At 46.1% G+C, this 19,560-nt stretch overlaps 1 protein-coding gene across 1 annotated transcript in view; it reads left to right on the plus strand.

Moving 5' to 3' along the window:
* Positions 1–433: 433 nt before the first annotated feature.
* The window catches only part of RABEP1 (rabaptin, RAB GTPase binding effector protein 1), a 39,824-nt gene continuing 20,697 nt past the window's right edge, over positions 434–19,560 (plus strand). The window contains exons 1-2 of the mRNA XM_031957330.1: positions 434–618; positions 17,417–17,545. Coding sequence (XP_031813190.1) covers positions 576–618; positions 17,417–17,545 — 172 coding nt within the window. The 5' untranslated portion in view covers positions 434–575. The remainder of the gene's footprint in view (positions 619–17,416; positions 17,546–19,560) is intronic.

Consider the following 19,560-nt stretch of genomic DNA (forward strand, 5'->3'; position numbering starts at 1 on the left):
CTCTGCCCGTTATCTGCCAGGGGAAAGAGCTTGCTTTGAGAATATGCGCTTGCAGGTTGTTTCCCCCGTGAGCCTGTGAGCGCCTGGAGGGAGGGGGCCACGTTCTGCCTCTTTTTATCTCCTCAGCCCTAGCCCACCGCCCGGCACATAACTGACGCTTAATGAATTCTTGACTCTTGTAGTTCTTTATCCCCGCCCCCTCCCCCTTAACCCCGCCTTCTCTCCGCCCCCTCTGCCTTTCATCCCGCCCCTTCTCCTCCCACTTTCCCTCCCCAGCCGTCTGTCTTTTATTCCCGCCTCCATTTCCTCGCCCACTTTGCCTCTTCCAGCTGTCGCTCGCCTTTCTCCCCGCCTCCAGACAGCTTAGTCTTCGCCTCCCCCCGCCCCTGCTCGGCCCCGTGGGGTTGGGTCACGTGCTCTGGCGGCGGCGCCTGCGCAAAGCGCGCTCCGGCGGCTGTCAGGATGAGGAGGCGGCGGCGGCCGGCGGCCTGGCCCCACGGTTCCCGCGGCGGCCTCGGCGCCCGCTGAGGCCGCACCTGTCCCGGCCTCGGCCTCGCTGTCCGCTCGGGCCGCTCATGGCGCAGCCGGGCCCCGGAGGAGGAGAGGCCGCGTCCGATGGTGAGACCGGAGGCGGCGACGGCGGTCGGGCCGGGAGGCGGAGGGAGGCCCGAGCCCGGCCCGAGCTGGAGCCGGAGGCTGGGTGGGGCGGGGCCCGCGCCCCGGGACTCCCTCGGTCTGTGCGGGCAGCGTTCAAGGCCCTCCCCGGGGAGAGGGCGAGGGGAGGGAGGCTGAGCGGCTCGGCGCCTCCCGCCCCTTGGCCTGTGACCTTGCCTCCGGAGCCGTCTGCGCGCTCCCTAGAGCTGCCCCTTTCCCCGGTCGGGCGGCTCCGGAACGAGCCGGGCCAACTCCCCGGCCCCCAGAAATCCCCCGCCTTAGTCCCGGCGGAGCTCGGGACCCTCCGCCTCTGAGAAGGCTTCCCGGATTGCCCCGAGCCGTCCACGTGCAGGGCTCGGCGGGGCGCCCCAGGGGCGCTCGCCCTTGGCTCTGGAAGCGTGGGCTCGGGCCCCGCGCGGGGTGGGTTTTCTGCCCCTCGGCGTGGGGTGGGTTTTCTGCCCCTCGGCGTGGGGGTGGCCCGGGCCTCGCCTTGCCCGCTGCCCCTCGGCGGGGCTGGGCCCACCGGGTGCGCGCTGTGTCCGTGTCACTTTGTTTCTGCTTCTGGGACTGGAAACAATGTTATCAGATCCGCGGGCTGGGCCCCCTGGGGAGGCTTGGGCTCTCTAGGACTTCTCCATGCCCTGGTGGGGGGGGGTGGGGGGGGCCTGAAGGGCCAGAGGGAGCAGCTGTCGCCTCCCATCCTGTAGAAAGGGGCGGGGGTCCCGGATCCTTGCTTGGCTGGGCTGCCCGTCTTCGGTGCCCTTTGATGCCATGGTCCCAGGGGAGCCGGGGCAGGTCTGACTCTGGAGGCAGGGCTGTTTGTGGTTTTGAAATCGTTCTTAAAATTTATTCTGCAGTTGCTTTGGTCGATCCAAAAGTCCAGTTACAAATAGATTGAGATCTCTTTACCGTTAGGATTTCTGTGTGTAGTACATTCATAATAGCCTAATAGCTCCTCGATGTGTATCCCCTGCCATTCATTTCTGTACTCAGTATTGGGCCTTATATTTATAGCTGGAGGGAACCTTAGCCCTCCTGTAGTAAACCGAGGCTCCCCGGGGTGAAGTAACTTGCTCCTAGTCACACAAGCACACTGCAGAGTGATATCGATCCAGTAGTGGAGAGGCTGAATTTGTACTTGCCATATAGCCTTACCTCTCCCTAGTTAGCCATTCATCTGTGGCTATTTGTAGACAGGTTTGTCCTTTAATAGAACTTTAACCTGTACCTTTGGCTACCTAGAACTCAGCTAAACTTTTGTAAAGCTCTTCCCGTCTCTTTATTATTCAGGCTTATTCTGTGACTGGAGTCACACTTGTGTATGGAATTATCATAATTGCTATGGATGTCCTTTCTTCTGGCCATATCCTGTTTTCTGGATGTAGCAACTTAATAAGTCAGGTCAGAAGTATTTCAATTATACATCGCCACTGGTTTTCACTTTTATAATCATTTTGAATTTTTTTTTCCCCAAACATGTGGTTTGACTGTTACAGCCAATGACTTTAGGACTCATTTCTTGGTTATTCAGATATAATCATCTTTCGTATTACCTGGTGCCTTTTGATTCTTTTCTAGGAGAGGGAGGCTTTTTTAGTTGTTAGTCTTTGGCTTTTCTTATTTTTTAAGCCATGTTTTCTTTCCAACATACATATACATACACATACACATACATATGCATATGTATGTATATATTCCCACTGGGCATTATAGACATTGATTTGATCAAATTAATTAGATTTTCTGTTTTTGAGTCACCTGCAGATGATGTTGGTGAATAAATGGCAGTTATTTTCTTGGTGCTTTTATCAGAAACACTGCAATGAAAGTAGCCAAGTGCCTCAGGAAATGCTATGTCTTGTTGCCTTTGGACACAGGAGAGATCCAGCTCCTCCTTTATTTGCCTCAAAGGAAAACCTGTGAGTTCCTTTCAAATAGAAATTCCTCTGTCAGGTGCTATGGGGAAGGGTGGTGGGAGAGGCTGGGCACAAAAGCAGCTTTGAGAAAGCTAGGGAGGGACCTGCCTAAGCAAAGACCTAGCTTTATTATTCAGGCTTATTCTGTGACTGGAGTCACACTTGTGTATGGAATTATCATAATTGCTATGGATGTCCTTTCTTCTGGCCATATCCTGTTTTCTGGATGTAGCAACTTAATAAGTCAGGTCAGAAGTATTTCAATTATACATCGCCACTGGTTTTCACTTTTATAATCATTTTGAATTTTTTTTCCCCAAACATGTGGTTTGACTGTTACAGCCAATGACTTTAGGACTCATTTCTTGGTTATTCAGATATAATCATCTTTCGTATTACCTGGTGCCACAGAAGGCCAAGACCAAAAAGACAAAAGGGGGAAACATTTGCAAATATCTGATACGAGTGTGTACACACACATTTGTGGGTATGTATAGACATTTGTGTGTAAATGCATATACAGGGTATCTCAAGTATCTTGGGGCAGATTTAAGCTTTAATAGCTTAAACCTCTACTAAAATTGGAAACACCTTATGTTTATAGCATATTAATAATGATAGCTAACATTCATAGAGCTTTGATATTCAGAAAGTACTTTATGACTGATCTCATTTGATCTTGAGAGACAGGTCCATTTCATAGATGAGGGAACAGGCAGTCAGCAGTTAAGTGACTTGTCCAGGATCACACAGCTCAGGTCCAAATCGAATACCGTTGACTGCTCCACTTTACCTTTTCACTCTCAAGGACAGACAGCATACCTGCTACCTTTGGACTCTACTCTTGTAGAGTAATGCTTTTAGTGCTTATACAAAAAACAATGATGAAAAAAGCAGCTCCAGACCAAAGGTTACCAAGAGGAGGTCAGGTGCTAGAAGCAACAATTAGAGAACCATGAGAGGTTGTTATTAAAGTTTCTGATACTGGGAAAGATAGCAGAGTTGTGGGGAAATATCTCAGGCCTTACTAATGGAGAAAAAGATGATTAGGAACTATCAGCTACTAAGCCCAAGGTGCTGACTTTCCTATCCATGTGTACTATCAGCTCTCCTGGAGAATAATCTGCCAGTGTTTTGGCAGCCCCCTGTCAGGAGTGTGTTAGAAGAGGGGTCGCTTTGCTCATTCTGTGAGAGATTCTAAAGGTCCTAGCTCCCTGACTGTGCTTCCTCTGTTGATCATCTCTCCAAGATGTGCCCTCGGGTTCCTGTTCTGGGCTCTTCTCCCTCCCTAGAAGGAATCTTACAATCTACATATCTATCTCACTTAGTGATCTCATCAAAACCTTTGAATTTAATGACATCATTCTGCTGATTCTCAAATTTAAGTTTCCTACCACAGTTTTCCCACTGACCTCCCAATATTTTCCCCCAAAACCTTTTCCTATCATTAAACCACCCAATGCCATCTTCCCAGTCCCCCAGGCTTGAAATCTGGGAGTTATCCTTGATATCTTTGTTGTGGAACCCCGTGGGTCCCATCTTTGCAGCATTTCTTCTGATTCTGCCTCTATCCTGGTGAGTACACTCACCTCATTATCCCTGAACTGTTACAGGAGCTGCATCTACCTGCCTCCAGTGCACCCTCTATCTGTCACCGGAGTGATTTTCCTAATGTGCAGGTCTCTCTGTATCACTGTCTGCTCAAAAGACTCCATTGGCTCCGCATTGCCTCCTTGATCAAATCTGAAATGCCCTCTTTGGAGCTCAAAGACCTTCATAATCCAGTCTCTTCTCCTCAGTTTTCTTATACCTTATTCCCTCACACGTGTACTCTGATTCAATGACACTCTCCCTGGGAATGTCCTCTACCTTCTCTGGCTTCTTTAAGAGCCCGCTAAACTCCCCTGCTGCAGAGGAGGCCTTTCCCAACTCCTCCTAAGTCCGTTGCCTTCTTCTCTTACTTGTAGCTTGTTGGCACATATCTGCTTGCTGTCTTTCCTATTATATTGTAAACTTGAGGGCAGGGACTGTTTTTTGCCTCTTGTAACTCCAGTGCCTGGAATATGGTAGGCACTTAATAGTTGTATATGAACTAAGCTCCCTTTAGGAGCTTACAATTTAATGATGGAGAAAACAAATATATTCAGGAGGAATAATAAATAATTAAGAGAACATTCCCTAGAATGGGAAAAGCTTCTCATAAAAGATTTTTAGCTAAAGTCAGGAAAGCCAAGGGATAGAAATATTTATCAGATTTTGTATATCTTCAGAGAGAACCTCATTCTAGGTTCTGGTCATTAATAATCTGTGTGGCATAAAACTGGGAGATAGAAGCTCACCAAAAGTGAGCTTTTGTTCCCTCCCCTAAGATCTAGTCCATTGTCCAAGTCAAGGCAGGATTTCCTACTGTGATGGGCTGTTCCTCCTTCAGGTGCTGGATGAGCTCCAAATCATTCTAAGTAGTTGAGCCTGACCATCTAAAAGGAAAAACCAAGTGGATGAAGAAATGTCAATAGTCTTGGTTACCACATGCAGTGGATGGCTAATCCATGTCGGGGTGCATCCAGCATGTACAAAATTCTAGTTACCCCGCGGCAATCAGACCTACACACATACAAACACATGCTGGATTGCCTTGGGAAACTGCCCCCCAAACAAAAGCCCAACCCTTTTAGTGCCGGTCTTCTGATGGATATGATTAAGAGTCCTGGGATGTTAAGCTTTCTGCTGAGACAACTTAGGACCTAAAGCCCAAGAGGGGTAGCACTATCCATGACACCATCTGTTCTACTTTGGCCCCCACAGAGGGGACTCGATCAGCTGTCATTGATGCACAGGTTAGCCCAAGAGTCTCCCAATCACCATTTCTGCTTTCAGCTTACCCATCGTCCAGGGGAGGGACCCTTGTGCTCCCTCATCTGCCAGATGGTTGTATTTGAGCTGTCCCACCCAGTTTAACAGGGTTGTCACCGGGCTTCAGTTCAAATGGTAGATTAAATACTGGTGGGTTCCCGTGCACCTCGGTGGAAAGCGGGCTTGGAAGGAAAGTAACCTGAGCAGCTTTGTCACATGCTTTGCCAAAAAGTGTAGGCCAGGGACTCCTCCGAGATTCCCCCATTGACTGATAGAGCAGTTGTCTGCCAGACCGTGGAGTTTGGTGTCCGATGCTTGGCTCATTTAACATTTATGTTCTGGTTTCTTCCCAACATTTAGAGTTTGGATCTCATCAGCTTCTGCCCCCCCCACCCCCCACCCCCCCCTCCTCCGTCCAGCTCTGCTTCTTATGAGTGGGTGATGCTATCGGGTTGGTTTCCTGCGGGGAAAGATTCCATCCACAGTATCTGGGAGGTGACTTACTAGGCCACACCCAAGAAAGGAAAACAGCTGGCTCTGCCCTCCTTCCCCCTTCTCTAGGACTTTGGCATAAAGTGCATCTGTGTACTTGGCCTCTTTCAGGGCAGCTCTGCTCTTACTAGCTCTTATCTTGGATATCAACTCCTCCTTAGTCACTTTGGTCCTGACCCTTAGAGTCCAAAGGCCATTCTCTGGCAGAGCAAACAAGCACGGTGAAGGGATCAGCTGCTCTCCCTTCCTGCAGCCTCTGAGTTTGTCCCCCAGTGCGGGGTTCCTTCCCTTGGCCCAGGAGCTCAGCTCCTGGGGCCTTAGAGCTACCAGTCTTTATCTGGGTGTGATGGGGAGAGGCAAATTCACTCTCCTCTAATTTGTTTATATGTGGTTGATCCCAGCTAGGTCCAGTACTCTTTTGTAGCTTATTACGGTGCTCCACCTGGGCTCTCTCCAGCTCCACAACTGTGCTCAGTTGTTCTGGGTCTTCCCTCTCTCTAGCCAGGTCCAGACTACTTTCAGGATTATTGTTTGCAGTGGACTTTGGACTCTGGTTCAGGGAGAACAGTTCCATGCTTTTTTTTTTTTTCCATTGTTTCCCTTGAGATTCTCTACCTTTGTCTCCTCCAAGATTTTGTTATAATTTCTTCCATGACATTATCCTTTTTTTGGTGGGCTGTTGATGATATGCTTTAATTGAGGTATTATTGTCACAGGCCACACAATGAATTCCTCTCATCTTAGACACTGCTGGAAATCCAGGAAGTTCCAGCAAGGACCTCCCACTACGGAGTGTAGAATAAAGGCTAAATGAAGAATAGAGTGTTGTTTGTTTTTTTAAATGGAAGGAGAAAACAAGATGCCGCAATTTGTGCTGTTAGATCCTAATGGAACCATCCGGCTTTGTGGGCTTCCTGGATGAATTGAGGATATTCAGGGTCACAGAAATTCCAACAATAGCCATCTTGTGCAAACAGGGCTTCTTTTATCTTGCCCCGTAAAACGGTTGAGGATCTCTTCTGGTATGTGCCCCCATTTGTTAGGAGATTTTAAGCTAGAGAGATCTTGTAAAGCTTTTGCTTTCCCTGTGGCAGCTTGGCGGGATTAGTGGTTGGGAAGACATGAGTGTGAACCCTTTCTCACACTCTCAGGAGTTCTGTGACCTTGGGTTAGTTATTTAACCTGAGCTTCAATTTTCTCAGTTGTAAAATGGGATAATAGTAGCCCTTATGCTGAGATTGGTGAGGTTCCAAAAACAAGAAATGTATAAAGCTTCAAAAACTTATTATTGGTAATATTATCATTGTTTATTTTAGGAGTAATTATAATGGTACTATTATTTCAAATATTATGATTAGCTAAATGTTATTCATTACATAATTCCAGTTGTCTATAAATTTGAGATCCCCATATTTTGCTTCCACAAGAGCTTCCTGTCCTTCTCGGGCTTACCCTCCCAGTTAGATAATTAGCTCATGGCACCCTACCTAAGATTTTTCCAATTTTTCTAAAATTGGGATGTATATCTGATTATGTGCAGAGCTCTTTCCTCTATTACAAATTCTGAGATGGAATGGCTGCTTCTCAATGAAATGTTGACTGTTTACACAAGACCAGTTACTTTTGGGATCAGAACCTTATAGGTGATTCATTCACTCCTGAAAGATGAAATTATCATGATGATAGAATGTTAGCATCATAGTCTAATCCCAACCCAATTTTTGTGAATTTGATCGTAGACATCTGGGGCTTTGCTATTTATTATTGGTTTCAATCTTGGCTTTTTTATCTTTTAAAATTGAGAACCTTTATTGTCATTCTGTATTTGCCTGCTCTCTATGGTTTTTTGTTTTCTTAGATTAGACTAGAGAATTTTCCCTCTCCCCTTATTTTTCAATTTAAAACCCTTTTGCTTAGATTTGTTGGGTTTGAGGCATATTCAATCTTTTTTTAAAATATTATTTTTATTAATGTCTTTTGCTATTACATTCACTTCTAAACATATCCTTCTTTCTGCTTAACTCACAATTCCTTATTTTAAAGGACTTTAAAGGACAAAAGAATTTGAAAAGGTGTTTCCCCCCACCCCAGCTCAGCAAAGCCAGTTTATCTGTATTTCATAGTATATACATATTCTATACACTTGGCCCTTCCCCCTCCACCCTAGAGAGGGAAGGGAGAAGCACTTTCACAGTTCTCTGAGGTCAAATTTCTTAGAGGCCATAAAAGCATTCACATTTTTTTCATTCTTGTTCTTTCCAATCATTTTTGGTTTTGTATGTATTACTTTTCTGATTCTTTAATTCTATTTTGACATTTATGTCCTTGTGTCTTTCTCTTAAGTTAATATATTCATTGATTATTTTGGGGTAATGATATTTCACTCATTCTTGTACCACGATGACAGATTTCTTATCAGCCCTTATAGGAGAACTCCATTCTAGGACAGCAATGTGTCATGTCTGTGTGGATTTTTTTGTTTGTTTGACTTAAAACACCTTTTAGTTTCACATTCTTTCTTTCCTGCTACCCTTTCTTCCACTCATTGAGAAGGCAAGAAATATGATACCCATTATCCAACACCAAGAAAAATAAAGGAAATATTCTTGTGGAGTCCAGCAGCTCTGTATGGAAGTGGATAGCATTTTATGTCATGAGTCCTTTGGAGTTCTGGTAGAACATTGTATTGAACAGAAACTCAGTTTCTGCTACATGATTTTCCTTACAATGTTGCGGTTACTCCATAGATTATTCTCTTGGTTCTACTCATTTTACTTTGTATCAATTCATACAACACCTTTACATACCATAAGTTATTCAGTCATTCCCCATTAATGGGCATCCTTTCCATTTCTAATTTTTTTAGAAACTAGAAATAGAGCACAAAAAGAGCACAAAATATTTTTGTATATACAGATTCTTTTTCTCCGAGGTCTTAGATGTAAAGATCTAATAGCAATGTTGCTGCGTCAAAGAGAATCCCCACTTTGATAGTCCGTTGGACATAGTTTGGTATTATTCTCTAGAATGTTTGAACTGTTTCACAGTTCTACTAACAGTGGATTATTTTCCCACATCATCTTCAGCATTTGTCATTTCATATGTTACAATACTATGTAATATTATAAAACATATATATTTATATAAACTAGTTGTTTGGTAGACTGGCATGGCACTATATATTAAATTAATTAGCATAGCATTGTTATTATATTAGTTTGGTTTACAATGATTTTTATTAATGTCTTTTGCTATTACACTCACTTCCAAACATATCCTTCTCTCTGCTAAACCCATGATCCCTCCCTTATTTGAAAGGACTTAAGATTTTTTAAAAGACTTAAAATTTTAAAAAGTTTTTTTTTTTTTCAGCTCAACAAAGCCAGTCTGTGTTTCATAGTATATATAATACACATGATAATTTATTATTTCCACAGTTATGTAGATCTGTCTTTGTGTGGAAAATTTTGTAATTGTGTAATTGTGTTCATGTAGTTCTTGGTTATATGTTGGCAGGTAGACTCCCAAGTATTTAATATTGTCTGCAGTTATTTTAAATGGAATTTCTCTTTCTGTCTCTTCCTGCTAATTTTTGCTGTTAATATATAGAAATGCTGATGATATTTGTATGTGGATTTACTTTATATCCTATAACTTGCTAAAGTTGTTAATTGTTTAGACAATTGTTTTAGGTGACTAGTTTAGCTAGTTGATAGTTTAGGAAACTTCCCATAATCTATACTTATTTCCCCAATTTCTTGTTGGTATAATTAGCATTGCTAATATACTATTGAATTATAGTGGTGATAATGGACATCTTTGTTTTTCCTGATGTTAGTTTATTCCCATTACAAATAATGTGTGTCTTTGGTTTTAAATAGATAGGACTTATTTTTTAAAAAACTCAGTTTATTCACAATTATGTTTTTTTGTTGTCTGTATAATTTTGCTTCGATATTCATTAGGAAAGTTGGTTTATAGTTTTTTGTTTGTTTTGGCTCTTCCTGATTTAGATATCAAAATTATATCTGTGTCATAGAAGATATTTGGTAGGACTCCTTTTTTTCCAGTAGTTTATGTAATATTGGATTAATTGTTCTCTAAGTGTTTGGTTATAAATCTATCTGGACGTAGGTTTGTTTTGTTTTGTTTTTTCCTTCGGTAGCTTGTTTATGACTTTAAATTCTTTTTCTAAAACAAGATTATTTAAGTATTCTTTTTCTTCTTTTAATCTGGGCAATTTATATTTTTATGAAATTTTCTGTTTGAAATGTGATCCAGAAATTCAGATCCTTTTCTTAGATATCATTTGTGATTTGAACTTTAGTTTTCTCCAGGCCCAGTGCTCAATCCACTGTGGCACCATGGAGACCCCAGCTTCTTCAATTTTGAGGGGTAGCAAAATTATGATTTATTTTCTCTGTATGTTTGATTTTTATATGTGTGGGATCATGTAAAAATTTCTCAGGCAAAAAGGGGCCCCAAGTGGAAAAAGTTATATGAAGCCATGATCTAGAGAATGAAAGGGGAGTGGGGGGGCTGGAGGAGAGGGATTGGAATGAATGTAGTAATTGTGAGCATGGTTTTGAAGACCTCAGAGTTAGGAGGGGCCCTCCCACAAAATGGAGATTCCTGAAGGAACTCACCAGTGTGGGAAGGTTGGCCTTTCAGAGGCATTCTAGTGAGAAAGCCCAGGAGGTTGTTTGATGTTCTGGGATGAGAGAAGCTCCAGGATGAGAAGGCAATGGAAGCATGATTTAGAAGTCAGAAAGTCTTCATCAGAGCTGGGAAAGGGATATAATTTGCTTTTATCCTTTCCGCACTCGACTGGAATCTATTTTGTCTCAGTTCTTTTCGGCTACAGAAAGTGCTGTTCTATCGGTTTTGGTGTATGTGGGGCAAAAGCTGCATTTGCAAAAGTCTGATGCTTGTCTTGATTTCCACCGTGATCCCGACTGAGATCTCCAGCTGGCCGATTTACTTTGTGCTGCGGTCAGACCTTCATCTGGCACCTCACAGTATTTTCATGTGTCAAGGCAGAACTTGGTCTCGGAGGGCTAGCTTCTTCCCATAAAGCAGGGAGACAGACCAGTGCCACAGGTTTTGGCAGAGGGTTCGGGTCCCTTTCTGCATCTGAATGCCCTCGCCAAAGAGAAAAGGTTTGCCCTTTGCTTTGTACCCAGGCCCTCTGAGTCGCCCACTTAGTGGGAGAAACTTTTCCCCAGCTTGTGAGACCCGGCGGATAAGCCTTGAGGAGGTGCGTGGGTCCCGACGATTTCCTTAGCTTCCTTAGCTTCGCTTCCAGTATAGGAAGCCTGGCAGTGAGGGATGGGGAGGGAAATCCATCCAGTTGCCATTCAGGCTGTGCCTTCTTCCCTCCTGGAGGATCAGTTCTCAGTTCTTGGACTTTTCTGGAAGCGGGCTCCATTGACTTCTGGCTGAGGAATCATCCTGGACTTCTCACTCTCTCTTACCTACCCCATGTCCTGTCCATTTCTGACAGCTCTCCTATGTGCCCCCTTCTCTCCTCTGACCCTGGGGCAGGCCCTCAATCCCCTCACTTCTCCCATTTGGCCACTACAGGGATTTCCTAAAGTGCAGATCTGACCGTGTCAAGCAACCCTCCAACCTGACTCTTCATTGCCTCCAGGAGCAAATACAAAATGCTGTTTGACCCTTCGTAACCTACCCCATTCTCCTTTCCAGTCTTCTTACATCTCATTCCCTCCATGTACTCTTAAGTCCAGTGACCCTGGCCTCTGCCTGCTCTATCATCTCTACTGTATTCTCAGCCTCAGCCCCCCCTACCCCCCCACCCCCCACTCTGCTCTGGGGAATTCTGCCTTCTGGAGGAAGGTGTTGAGTAAATGTTTATTGATTATTCCAAACTGCCGGAGAAGCAGGCTCTGATTGGATGTGGACAACATGGATGTGGAGCAGAGACTGGTCCCTGTATGGTCCAGCCTTGGAACTTGGAAGTTCCTAGAGGGATCTTAGGAAATTGGGAATTGTTGATCGGGGATGTCTTCCCTTTGCTAACCAGAAAATGGGGGTGGGTGGGGATGGGAATGGGATGAGAGGAATGCCATTGTGCTCTGGCTTTTGATGGGTATCCTTGGGTCAATTGGTTTTGGGTTCCTGAAATTCTTTTTCTTTGCCATGTGTTTGTAAATCAGCACCTGAAGGCTTGAGTTGCATTCTGAGAATTTTGCTGAACCTTTCTTCTACCATTGGGAAGTTTCTGAGTCGTGCATTGGATCAGCATTTTTTCCCCATCTGCTCTTAGCCCCTTGTCTGTCAGGCACCCTCTGTGCTTCCCATGGAGCTGCTTTTCTTATGTTCTTCACATTTTGCAAATGATGTCATGATCAATCTTCCCGTGATGCATCATTTCCTGCTGATGTTCTTTTTTTTTTTTTTTTTTTTTTAAATTTCTATCACTTCTGTGCTTCCTCCCAGGACCATCAGGTTTCCCTGGTTGTTTGTTCCTGGCTCTGATTACTCAATTTTATGGTTTGTCGGAGTTTTTTTCATTGTACTTTAGCTCCTCTTCAGTTTTATTGATTCTAATGAATATTTTCTTGGAAGGATTTTTGGCAGTTTTGTTCTTTTGGGGGGGTATTTCTCTTCTCACCTTTCCTTCCCTAACTTCTCTGCTGATCTCGCCTTTTGAGCTGCCTCTCAGATACCTCAAACTGGATGTCTACTAGACATCTTAAACTCAACATGCCAAAAAAGAACTCTTTCTGTGCCCCTCAAACTCTCACTCCCCTCTTACTGTCAAGAGCACTGCCATTGTCCTTAGAAGGCATCCTAGACTCCTCACTACCACTCCCCATATCTTCTACTGCGCCCCTGCAGTCTTAGGAACCCCCCTTTTCTCTTCTGCCACTGCTGCTGCCCTAGGGCACGGTCTTATCACCTCACAGCTGGACTATTACAGGTAGCCTGCCTCCAATCTGTTCTTGATGTGCTTACACAGATGTGGAGCAAGCGCGCACTTAGGGGGCCTAGGAGGATTCCCAGAACTGCTGTCCGACAGCCAGGGCAAATGCCCAGAATTGGGAGACAGGGTCTTGTTTCCAGGAACAGCCAGGAGGCACAGAGAGCACAGGGGGGAGTAAGGTAAAGAAGACTGCAAAATGGGAGGGAGCAGGATTTTCTATTTCATCCTAGAAATGATGCGGGTGACACCTCGTTTTAGGGGAGCTGAGTGGCCTGGAATGGGAAGAGACTCGGCTCTCTAAAAGCTATTCCAGTAGCTCAGGTATGAGGATGAGAAGCATCTGTACCATACTGCGGACAGTGTCAGGGGGAAGAGGGCGACTATAAGAGGTCCCAAAGGTCAAAGCAACAGCTTGACTGTTGGTGATGCCGTGGTGATGGAGGGACCCATGCAGTGGGGATGTCTGGGAAGGGAGGGACATTTAAGGGATACACTGAGTTGTAATCTGTGATCGTGGGAGCTGAGAGAGTACAGGACAGGGGGCCCCTTTGCCAGTGTGACAAAACCCCAAACCCCTTTTCAGAATAAAGGTTTTAAATGCATAAAAATAAGATCCATAGAGTTACAAAGGAAATTATTATTATTATTATTTTTATTGAAACACTGATCAAAATAGAAAAATAAGACAGGGAGAAGAGGGCCAGGACAGGGCCTTGGGGTACTCCCTGGAGACTGAGAAGGTAGGAAGAGGGAGCCACATGAAGGAGCCCTAGCAAGCGGCCTTCAAGCTCCGTGATTAGATGCTTGGTCTGGCTCCCTTCTGCTGACCTGAGACTCTTTCTGTCCCAGCCCTCAGGATTGGCCAAGCCCAAGTCGCTAGGCACTTGGCTGTTTCCCCATGGTGTCCGGATATTTGGGGTGGTCTTTGTCAATGGGGCCTGGCTCCAGAGGGACATCTGAGGCAGGAAAGGGAGTCCCTGGTTTTGTGCTCTGGCTGGCACCCCTAGATCACTGTTGGTCCTGTTGTTCCATTAGATAGCTCATTGGCTTCAGTGCGAAAGATAAAAAATGTTTCTATACCCATGCCAAGAGTTCAGCTTGAAGGGAGAGCCCGTTCACATCCATCACTCGCTCTCAAGGAGTTTCTCTTAGCCGCTTTCTTTTGCCTCTAGAATAAAGCTTCCACTCCTCTCTTCTCCCTCTTTCTAGTCTAGGGATCGCCTTTTGTTCTTCACGGTTACCTCTGTTATCTGGTTCGTTTTCTCCGTTCCTCTCAAGTTTTGCGTTTAAATTCCTTCCGGTTAGCTTGACTAACCTGCTGTTCAGTTGTCTTCCACAGCTTTCATGAGGTACTTTTTTCTCATCACCAGCCAGTATCCAGAGACAGAATAATAACTAGAGTGATCTAGCCCTCCGACCCACAGAGCCACTACTGGCCTCTAAAAGTGGCTAAGGGATTTAGAGGAACTGCCCCAAAATGCCAGGAGCACTTTTTGTTGTGGCAAAGACGTGGAAACGCCCCAAATGTGGTCACACGGGTTTGGACACAAGTGGAAATGAGTGAATAACCAATAGATATTTTGCTGCTTTTTGGGGGTTCATGAATGCTTCTCTACATTTCTATTGAGTCACTGGCCTGGCCTTGTGGTCATCTAGTTTTTTAGTCACATCTGTGACCCCATTTGGGGTTTTCTTGGCAGAGATACTGGGCAGTCTGCCATGCCCTTCTCCAGCTAATTTGACAGATGAAGTAACTGAGGCAAATGATTATATGACTTGTCCAGGAACACACAATCAGTGTCTGTGGATCCAACTGGGCTTAGGCCTTAGGCAGTCTGGTGCCCCTTAGCGGGCACGAAGTAAATAACCATCTAGGGAAAGAAACAACCTCCTCTCAACGAAATAGTTTGAAAACAGTTCAAAGAAAGTATAGAAAGAAAGTAAAAAAAGAAAGAAAGCTCTGATGGCCAGACTTTCTCAGTGGGATCCAAAGTCTACAAGAAGAATCTCATCTGACTGTCTTCTCTCCCCACTCTGCACCCTGCAGCAGAAGTGTGGGAACCCGGGCACCCAGGAGCCCCCAGACAAGCAGGCTGTCTTTGGCAAGCTCGCACACTTGTCAAGTCTTTGAAAGGGGATTTGAAGAAATTTTTTTTGACCACAAATCCCTAAATCTATATGTGCTTATACTTGCGTGACACCGATGGGGGTGGGGGGTGGGGGGGTAGCTGAAGAAATCCCTTTGGTACTCAGGGACACTCATGAGGAAGCGCAGCCCCAAATGCCAGGAGGGAGAAAATAAGACCAAAGAGAACAATATCCAATGATATTCTCCTCTTCTCTGTTTAATTCAGGGCTATCAACACTCTAGTGATCACTGGTTTCTAAACACGGTGCTGAGCGGCAAATGAGAAAGACCCCTGCCCTTGAGAGCTTACAGGCTAATGGTGGAAGACCACCCACAGGGCCAGTCCCAGGGGTCCCGAGATGGAGTTTTGTGGAGCAGAGCTCAGTCCCTGATAGAGAGTGTGTCCCCCCAGTAGAAGATAACCCTGCTGAGAGCAGGGCGCTGGTGTTCTTGTTTTCCCCTTGGTATCCCTAGCACTTTGCAAGGCTTTGTATTGTGTAGGTCGGAGTACCTATTTGATGATTAATTAATTTGTGGTGAATTGAATGGACTCTGAGTCCATCTGCCTTCAAACTCTAACCATTCCCTGAATCCCTCTCAGCCTCAGTTTCCTCATCTGTAAAAATAAGGGTAATAATCACACCTACCTTCCAGGGTTGTTACGAGGACCAATTGTGATTCAGTTACACAGAGAGACAGAGCTCTCAGTACACAGTGGCTAGACCCCGCAAAGAGGCAACATTTGGCATGTCTGAGGAAAGGGAACAGGCTACCCCTGAAATAAGACGGGAAGACAAAGACATTCTTGTTCCGGGGCGGGTTGGCCCTGGTGGCTCCTGAAGTCCCTCCCAGCTCCATGAGTAGGGAATCCCTAGGCCTCCATTGCTCATAGTTGTGATGCTGGACTGGTCGAAGACTGTGATCAAGCCTGCCCATGAGGCTGATTTCCTGTAAGGATCAGGCTGTCTTTTGCTTTTCTTTGTATAGCTAAGGCTTGGTACGATGCCTGGTACATAGCAGGTGCCTAATAAATGCTTATTGGCTGACAGCAAGTGGGCTCCTCATAAAGGCCCATTGATTCCCAGGGATGTATATCCCATGGATATATCTAGGGGGTTGGGGGTGGGGAGGTGCCAGAAGCCAAGCTTTTTTTGTGTGAAATAGTCCAATGAGTGTGCTTGTCCACACTCCCTCCGTGCTTGTCGGAAGGTGAAGCTACGGGGAGGATGATGGGACGTGGACTTGATAGAGTTGGGTTTGTCTGTATACTTGAGGGGGCCCAGAGGATGCTGCCCCCATGTGAGGGGGGATGGTGTGGGGGTTGGATACGCTTTGGTGACATTTTTATCCGCCGTGACAAAATGTTGGCCAGGAGTCGACAGAATGCTTGGAGTGGGGCCAAGCGTGTCAGTGGAGAGAAGTGGTTGGGTAGGATAACTTGAAAAGGGAGAAAGGCAAGATGTGGGGTGGAGGGGAAGGATGAGGAAGGGTGAAAGGTGGTGAAAAGCGGGAACTTGGGATCAGAAGTCTGGGAGTCATCTGCTTTGGGATGATGATGATGAGAGCTCACATTTACATAGCACTTACTGCCTGCCTGGGTGGGGGTGGGGGTGGGGTTCAACAACCTTGGGGTTTTACAGATGAGGAAACTGAGGCAACATGGTGAAGTGCCTTGCTTAGGGTCCCAGCTCATGTTAGATTTGAATTCAGGTCTTCCTGAGACTAGGCCTTGCCTCCTTTGTCCATTGCACCACCTAGATAACTGAATGAAGCAGGTGTTTGTCAGAAACCTGAAATAAAGGGAAAGAGGTTGTTGGGCTGAGTTTGGTTTTGAGTGGAATGTTTTTAAGTAGTCTTGGTAGCAAAGCAGATTAGATCAGGGCAGTAATCTATCCGTCCTCTTGTGTCATGGAGGTGGGAACAAAAAGAAAGCTTTTGATCTGGCCCAAGAATAAGAAGCAGAAGTAAACGACATTGGGGAGGTGACTTAGGGAGTTTGCTCCCAGTCTCATGTCCTTCCAGGGGAACTGCACGTGAGCCCCTAACATGGAGCTGAGGCTTTGTGTTTTGCTTTAAACTTAATTAATTTTTCTTCAATGAACAATCATTTCTTTCTCTGCCTTTTCCCCTTCCCCCACCAAAAAAAGAGAAAAGACAAACAAAACCTTTGTGACAAATGTGCAGAATCAAGCAAACAGCTTCCTCCACTGAGAGTCCAGTTTGGGCAAAGGGAAGGTTTTTTTGGGACCTGTTCCTGTGTGCACAATTGCCCTCTGGGTAAAGGGCCGTGTTCCCGTTGGATGTCTGCAGATGGAATCTGGATCGGAGGCGGCCTCTGGGTGGGGATGATGGCGGACTTTGCTTGGCGCGGGGACAAGTTGGGGTTCATTTAAAGCAGCTAGACTCTCTTGTTTTGTTTTGTTTTAGTTTCTCTCCAGCAGCGGGTGGCAGAGCTGGAAAAAGTCAACGCAGAATTTTTACGCACAAGACAGCAACTCGAGCAAGAATTTAATCAAAAGAGAGCCAAATTTAAAGAGCTGTACTTGGCCAAAGAAGGTAAGTCCCCGAGGTCTCTGGTTCCTGGGCAGCTCCTCCTCCTCTGCCCCTTCTTGGAGAGAGCCTGGGAACCCCCAGCTGTAGATCTCTGGGCCTCAGAGCTCCAAAGCAGGGGGGGTGCCCCATCCCACCACATGCAGGATAGAATGCCTTTTTTTTTGGATCAGCATTTGAGTACTTTTTTTCTTAAAAGGCATTTTTATTGATAGCATTTGTCTCTACATCACCTTCCTTTCTCAGCGTAGCCCTTCCCTCTCCCCAGATCATACCTTCTAACAAAAAATAAAAATGGAAGAAAAAAACCCAGTGTTTCATCAGAAGCAAGCAGGATGCTTCCTGGGGGAAGTCGACAGTGTGTGCAGGGGGAAGAACGGCCAAGCTTAGGAACACTTATGCATATCTTCTGATTCCTGAATGAGTCCATGTCTTCCTGTACCTTTCTTCCAACCTCCCCTTTCCCCCTTCACCAGCTACTAGAGGGGAGAAGCACAGCAAGGCCACCTGCCCCGTCCCCAACCCGTCCCAGAGCCAGACACGGTGGAGGCCCAAGGGGAGGCCGCATCTGCCACCATCCCTCAGCCCCCTTCCCTGGCCTCTGTGGAGTGCCCTTAGGACCCTGGTCCTTCAGGGTTCCCTCTCTCTCCTCTCTATAATGACCATTTGGGCTCTCCTTTCTTGGCCCTCCTCCCTTCCACTTGACCCTGCCTGCTTCTTCCTCCAGAACCCAATCTATCCTTCGCCCTGGGTCTGCTTCCAAGCTTTCCATCTCCCAGCCTCACAATCCTGCTGCCCTCTCTGTGCCCAGTGCTTCCCTAGCTTCTTTTCTTAACTTTTTATCACTCATAGGACCAGAGGGGTCTTGGCTGCCTCACACACACACAGACACATATGAAAGTCAGAGCTTACTCATGTGGATGTGGTTCCCTGAAGAACCAGAGGGGTCTTGGCTACCTCCCTACCTCCCCCGCCCAGCTCTGGAGTCAGCCCCTCTGCCTTCCAAGTCTTTCTTGGGGTAGTTTTTGCCTTTGGAGTTGGTTCTATTAAAAGTTCGTCCCCAATCCAAATTATGGGGCGTCCTTTCTCTGCTTTTTTCCAGGCAGATCCCCTTTCTCTGCTCAGTTCCTGTCCTCAGGCTGCAGGATTTACTACCCAGAGGCTTCTTGGCCTCCTTGCATCTGTCCGGTACTGAGACCTTCACTCCCTCCCAGCCAAATGGAGGGGACCTTGGCATTGCCCCTAGGGGTGTCCCTTCCCCACTTAGAAATGCCCTCCTTCCCCTCTCTGAGCACAACCTGCCATCTTGGCTCTCCCCATTCTGGGGCTCCACTGATTTCCCATCGCCTCCTCCTTCCCCTTCTTATCTCAAAGGCCTGGAACCCCTCGCTTTCTTGTCCTCCCGACAGTCACCCCTGAACCAGCCTCTGTCTTCACCAGATGCCCAGCAGAGTGGGTGGGTAGGGTCTCTTTGGGCTTGCTGATCCCCCAAAGAAACCCAGGGAAGTTTTCAAGTGTGACAGCAGTAAGCACAGCGAAGAGGGGTTGGCTGCCTCCATCCCATCCACCCCATCTCGCCCCATCTTCTCGGACACATGCCCTCTCTGTTGTCCTCATCTTCAGTCCCTCCCATTCTCAGAAGCCCTTCCTCAATCATTCTGTCTGTCCATAGTGTTCACAGTGCTAGGTCTGGAGTCAAGAAGAGCTGAGTTCAAATCTCATCTGAGACACTTCCTGTGAGACCCTATGATCATCTGTCTGCCTCGGTTTCCTTGACTGTAAAATAGGGATCATAATAGCTCCTGCCTTCCAGGGCTGTTGTAGAGATCAGATAGTACTTATAAAGTGCTTAGCCTATTTCCTGGCACATAGTAGGTCCATAATAAATACTAGTTACTTCTCCCCTTTCCCTGTCTCTCAAGCTTTGTTTTCCAGTGACAGTGAGTCTCCTCCACGTCTGGAATACATTCTCTCCTTTCTGCTTCTTGATTTTCCCTGCTTTGTTCTGTTCAAGTTAAAGC

The sequence above is a fragment of the Sarcophilus harrisii genome, chromosome 3, assembly GCF_902635505.1.
Source record: "Sarcophilus harrisii chromosome 3, mSarHar1.11, whole genome shotgun sequence".
NCBI lineage: Eukaryota > Metazoa > Chordata > Mammalia > Dasyuromorphia > Dasyuridae > Sarcophilus > Sarcophilus harrisii.